Source organism: Ovis aries, chromosome 24, assembly GCF_016772045.2.
Source record: "Ovis aries strain OAR_USU_Benz2616 breed Rambouillet chromosome 24, ARS-UI_Ramb_v3.0, whole genome shotgun sequence".
Classification (NCBI taxonomy): domain Eukaryota; kingdom Metazoa; phylum Chordata; class Mammalia; order Artiodactyla; family Bovidae; genus Ovis; species Ovis aries.
The window spans coordinates 26480745-26486780 of NC_056077.1; the positions used below are offsets into that span (position 1 = coordinate 26480745).

The window sequence follows — 6036 nt, forward strand, 5'->3', positions numbered from 1 at the left end:
CTCGGTCCTAACTTCCGCCGGAAGCGACTTCCATCCGCAATTGCCCTTTCCCCGCTGCACGCGCCGGCCCCCGTGCCCGGTACTCTCTACGGCGCCAGTACGACCACAATGGCGGCCGCTACCCTGCTGCGCGCGACGCCCCTTTTCAGCGGTGAGGGGGCGGGGAGGGCCACGGCGCCCCGGGTTCACGTGGGGGTCGTCGGGAGCGGCCGGGCTCAGACCTGCGCCGTGACTCCAGGCATCTGCCCCGGCAGGTCTCGGCGCCGGCCCAGCACCACTATTGCAGGGTCTTTTGCGGCAGCTGAAGGCCCCGGCATTGCCCGTCTTGTGCCGTGGCCTGGCTGTGGAGGCCAAGAAGACCTATGTACGTGACAAGCCCCATGTGAACGTGGGTACCATCGGCCATGTAGACCATGGCAAGACCACCCTCACCGCGGCCATCACGAAAAGTAAGTGGGGTTGGGTTGGGGGGCTTCCAGCAACGCCTGCTCTGCAGGTGGGACTTGGAGCCAAGGGGGCGGGGCCCGCGGAGGAACTGCCTAGGTGTTTGGTGCTGCCCCAAAGGCGCCAGGTGGCTTCCCAGGTGGCGCTAGTGGTAAAAACCCCGCTCGCCAATGCAGGTTAGGCGTAAGAGAGGCCGGTTCGATCCCTGGGGTCGGGGAGATCCCCTGGAGAAAGGAATGGCAATCTACTCCAGTATTCTTGACTGGAGAATCTCATGGACAGAAGAGCCTGTCCATAGACTGTCCTTTTCTAAAGTGGAAAGGGCCTTGCTGAAAAGTGTGTTCCCTTCCTTCCCTTAGTTTTAGCAGGCTACAGTCCATAGGGTCGCACAGAGTCGGACACGACTGAAGTGACTTACCAGGGCACAAGGCGCCAGAAATTGGGCGGACAGTACACTGCAGGATGCAGAAGACAGATTTCCCGTGAACACGAAGTTTTTGATGCATAAGTTGGGGGACCCCCCCAGTGGCCTCCCTCCAGCCCTGGGAAGGTGCCCTGTAAGCAGAATTGTTGGCCTAGAGAAGTCACAGGGCTAGCCCTTGAGGCTCTATTTTCTTTCTGATCTGGAGTTACTAGTCCCAGGAGTTGAAGGAGGGTATCTTGGAAGGTTGCTTTTCCTAGACTGTCCTTTTCTAAAGTGGAAAGGGCCTTGCTGAAAAGTGTGTTCCCTTCCTTCCCTTAGTTTTAGCGGAGGGAGGTGGGGCCAAGTTTAAGAAGTACGAAGAGATTGACAACGCCCCAGAGGAGCGAGCCCGAGGTATCACAATCAATGCGGCTCATGTGGAGTATAGCACAGCCGCCCGCCACTATGCCCACACTGACTGCCCCGGTCATGCAGATTACGTTAAGGTGAGAGAGCCGCTGGGGACAGGGCTTGGGAACTGCCCCCCTCAGGAAAAACGTTAGGATTGTGGGGAGGAGGTTAAGATATTTGAGATGTATGGGTTGGAGATCCTGGATCTGTGGGCCTGGCCAGTCACAGCAGGTGGTAAAGAAGTGTCTGTGCTTAGCTAGGTGGCTGGGGAGTGGAGGAGGTCATGGAATTGCACTACTTCCTCTCCTCTTTCTCCCCAGAATATGATCACAGGCACTGCCCCCCTCGATGGCTGCATCCTGGTGGTGGCAGCCAATGATGGCCCCATGCCCCAGACCCGAGAACACTTACTGCTAGCCAGACAGGTACTCAAGAGCCTGGGAAGGGGTGGAAGGGGGGGCGGGCGGGTGTTGGGCCATTCAGGACACCGTCTGTGTGTCTTTCTCACCTGCAGATTGGTGTCGAGCATGTGGTGGTGTATGTGAATAAGGCGGACGCTGTGCAGGACTCTGAGATGGTGGAGCTGGTGGAGCTGGAGATCAGGGAACTGCTGACTGAGTTTGGCTACAAAGGGGAGGAGACTCCAATCATTGTTGGTTCTGCCCTCTGTGCCCTTGAGGTGAAGGCGGGGTCAGGCTGGGGAGGGGGCTGGATGGGCACCCAGAGCTCTGCTCTGAGTCCAGGGCCTAGCTCTGGGCAAGTAAGAAGAGCAGAATGGAAGTTTCAGAGTCCTGTCACTTCCCGCTCATAGCAACGTGACCCTGAGCTAGGCCTGAAGTCCGTGCAGAAGCTACTGGATGCTGTGGACACATACATCCCAGTGCCCACCCGGGACCTGGAGAAGCCTTTCCTGCTGCCCGTGGAGTCAGTGTACTCGATCCCTGGTGAGGACCTGGCTCACTGCATTCCCTTCCCCTCTCTGCCGCTTCATCCGGTGTCCCTGATGCCCTGTCCTGTTCCCTCCCAGGCCGGGGCACAGTGGTGACAGGCACGCTCGAACGTGGCATTTTGAAGAAAGGAGACGAGTGTGAATTCCTGGGACACAGCAAGAATATTCGCACTGTGGTGACAGGTACAGGAGGCAGCCTTGGGACCCAGGCTAGGGTGACATCTCCCCCCCACAGACCCCCCCCATGCCTTCCCTCTGCCCCCACACCCTTCTCCTGCGTGTCTCCCCTCTCTTAGGCATTGAGATGTTCCACAAGAGCCTGGATAGGGCAGAGGCGGGCGACAACCTTGGGGCCCTGGTCCGAGGCTTGAAGCGGGAGGACCTGAGACGTGGCCTGGTCATGGCCAAGCCAGGTTCCATCCAGCCCCACCAGAAGGTGGAGGCACAGGTGAGGGCTCTAGGTGATGGGCAGGCACTGTGGAGGGTCAGTGCTTCCAGCCAGGCCCGGCTTCACCCATGTTCTTGCTCCCTCTCACAGGTGTACATCCTCAGCAAGGAAGAGGGTGGCCGCCACAAGCCTTTTGTATCCCACTTCATGCCTGTCATGTTCTCCCTGACTTGGGACATGGCCTGTCGGATCATCTTACCTCCAGGGAAGGTATGATGTGTATGGCAGTGGGGGTGACTTTTCCTTGGTGAAGAAAGCCTGGCTGATGGTGCAAGAGGAGAGCTGGTGATGGAAGGGTCAGATCAGTGGGTTCAGGCGGAACGAATCCTCTTCCAGGGTTCCTTAGCTGTGTTAGCATTGACCCACACAGATTCCCCAGCAGAGTTCCTGTAGTAGAGAGTTCCACTGTATTTTACGTAAAGGCTCAAGAGAAGTCTTGAGCCCAAGACCTGCGTAACCCCAAATTTTATAAACAATTTTTTTCCTCAAGAAAAGCTTTAGAGACGCTAATGGCTAGTCCTTTTTAATTTTTATCTTTATAGCTTGTTTATTGGCCTCCCTGGTCTTCGTTGCACTGCACAGGCTTTGCTGTTGGGAGAGTGGGGGCTCCTCTCCAGTTGCAGTGCACGGGCTTCTCATTTCGGTGGCTTCTCCTGTTGCAGAGCCCAGGCTCTAGGGCATGTGGGCTTTAGTAGTTGTGGCACAGGGGCTTAGTTGCCCCACGGCACGTGGGATCTTGTTTCCCAGATCAGGGATCGAATCCATGTCCCCTACATTGACAGGCAGATTCCTAACCATTGGACCACCAAGGAAGTCCCATGAGTCCTTTTCTGCCTTTGCATATGCCTAACAGCTAGGACAGAAGTTTCCCCAGAATCACCCTGCTGCATTTTCCCATAACCTTTAACCTTGGTAACCAATAGGAAGTGAAGGTGCCCTGAAACATGGTCTGTGTCTGCCTTTCAGGAGCTTGCCATGCCTGGGGAGGACCTGAAGCTCACGCTCATCTTGCGGCAGCCAATGATCTTGGAGAAAGGCCAGCGTTTCACCCTGCGGGACGGCAACCGGACCATCGGCACTGGCCTCGTCACTGACACGCCGGCCATGACCGAGGAGGACAAGAACATCAAGTGGAGTTGAGTCTGGACCTCTGCTGCTGGGGCTCTCTTGTGTTCAGGGCTGCACTGGCCAGCGTTCTCTCCTGCCTCTGCGGCCCTCTTTGCAGGGCAGAGGCTGTGGCCCAGCTGAATTGCAGCTAGATACTTCCCCTGGTCCAAGGGCCATGTGGCTGGCCAGGTGAGGTAGGTCAATAAACTGTTCTGTGAATAGAAAGATAGCCTGTGTGTCCTGTGTCATTTGTACTCTGGGAGGGTGGGGGATATAGAAATGGAGCTGAAGCCCAGGATACATGAGCTTGGGAGTGATCCCTGAGCCATTTGAACTGAGAGTACTTCTCTAGCCTCACGAGTTCATCTCTGGTACACGGTGGAAGAGCTCGTCTTAAAGCAGTGCCGTGGCAACATGAGGAAGGTAGAGAAACTAAAGGACTGAAAGCTATCCTAGTGAGCTTTCTATGATTGCTTCAGTTCAGTTCAGTTGCTCAGTGGTATCTGATTGCGACCCCATGGACTGCATGCAGTACACCTGTCCATCACCAGCTCCCGGAGTTTGCTCAAACTCACGTCCATCGAGTTGGTGATGCCATCCAACCTTCTCATCCTGTCTTCCCATCAGATGGCCAAAATATTGGAGCTTCAGCATCAGTCCTTCCAATAAATATTCAGGACTGATTTCCTTGAGGATTGACTGGTTTGATCTTGCTGTCCAAGGGACTCAATCTTCATCAACCCCACAGTTCAAAAGCATCAATTCTTTGGTGCTCAGCTTGCTTTGTGGTCCAACTCTCACATCCATATATGACTACTAGAAAAACCACAGCTCGGACTATATGGACCTGTAAAGTCAAGTCTGCTTTTCAATATGCTGTCTAGGTTTGTCATAGCTTTTCTTCCAAGGAGCATCTCTTAATTTCGATTGCTTAGCAAAATGCTACATAAAACAGGCTAAATGTTAGCTATTCCTAGAGATACTGGTCAAACGGTTATAGCTTGGGCCCAGTTCAGGTGCCTGGTCTCTTTGAGTTGTCACCAGCCTGTTCATGTCTAGCTACCCTTATTTAAACTTGATACTGGGTACTGGGTGTTCTATCTTGACTCTAGACCAGGCACACAGAATATTATCCTTAGGAAATAATTTGTAGACTTGATGGGTTATCCCCACCATATCACCAAGTCCAAACTGGAGTGAGAAACTGTAGAATGAAAGTTTCATTTTTAATGTTAATTACTGAGATTTAAAATTAACAAGGTCTGTTTATCAAATCACAGAGATTTTGGGATGACCCCCAGTAACACAGGTGGCATTCAGCAGGGGTTAATGGCACCTTTTCAAACTTGTATCCTGACAAATGAATATACTCAGGACAGACAACCTACTCACAAATAGCACAAGAGAATGGAGGCTCTTAGGCCCAGAACAAGGCAAACAGAAGCAAACTTCACATAAAGCAATCTCATGAAAAGTACTCTCCAACAGTAAAGCATAATTACTTGTTTTACCTTCAGTGTGCAATGAGAGGCTGATGAAAGTTTTCAGGCACATTCAGTCAGGGTGGAGGCTCAAGTTCCTTCTAGCTCCTAAGATTTCTGCTCTTAGGAATAAATTAAGAGGGCTACCCAGGAACACCTGCAATTACGTACGTCTCCAGCACTATAGAAACTAGGTCTCCATCTGCACTGCAGACATCTGGAGCCCACCTGAAGGCTTTCCTGCTGCTATTTCCATTAAGGCCTCCCAACCCCAGTTGGAGAGCTCTGTCACTTGGGACCGCACATCCGCATATTTAAAAAACATTTGGCTGCACCAGGTCTTAGTTGCAGCATGTGGGATCTAGTCCCCTGACCAGGGATCAAACCTGGGGGCTCCTGCATTACGAACACAGTCTTAGCCACTGGACCAACAGGGAAGTCCCCAACCTGCCCCTTCTTAACAACCAATTAGAGGCTACAGATCAGTCCCATTCTCTATCCTCTACCTGTAAGAAACAGGTAAGAAACGAATACCAGTTCTTATTAGTAAAAAATTCCAAACTCCTCCTGGAGCCTATTGTTTCTCCATCCCATACCTGGCCCCCATCTTTCTAATCCAGCCCCTGCTTCCCTCAGCCTGGCTCAACCCAGCCCTCCTGCCACTTTCACTAGCAGCTTCATCCTATATAGCTTTCACCCACAACCAAGACCGCTCAGCTGTGCACCACTCCGGCCCTTATCTCAGGTGGCCCAAAACACAAGTGTACTTTTTAGGACAAAGAGTTAGACATCA

The 6036-nt window shown here is 53.0% G+C and overlaps 1 protein-coding gene across 1 annotated transcript; it reads left to right on the forward strand.

Annotated features, from left to right (window-relative positions):
- Window positions 1-36: 36 nt before the first annotated feature.
- TUFM (Tu translation elongation factor, mitochondrial) lies at window positions 37-3991 on the forward strand. The gene is made up of 10 exons (XM_027961752.2): window positions 37-151; window positions 255-449; window positions 1187-1353; window positions 1579-1683; window positions 1773-1937; window positions 2070-2202; window positions 2286-2390; window positions 2504-2655; window positions 2746-2865; window positions 3622-3991. The coding sequence occupies exons 1-10, from the start codon at window positions 109-111 to the stop codon at window positions 3793-3795; spliced, it is 1359 nt and encodes a 452-aa protein (XP_027817553.1). The 5' UTR covers window positions 37-108; the 3' UTR covers window positions 3796-3991.
- Window positions 3992-6036: the final 2045 nt, after the last annotated feature.

Coding starts and splice junctions, on each gene's coding strand:
- TUFM (XM_027961752.2), top strand. CDS start 109: ATGGCGGCCGCTACCCTGCTGCGCGCGACGCCCCTTTTCAGCG. Junction 2,203..2,285: donor GTCAGTGTACTCGATCCCTG/GTGAGGACCTGG, acceptor GTTCCCTCCCAG/GCCGGGGCACAGTGGTGACA. Junction 2,866..3,621: donor TCATCTTACCTCCAGGGAAG/GTATGATGTGTA, acceptor TCTGCCTTTCAG/GAGCTTGCCATGCCTGGGGA.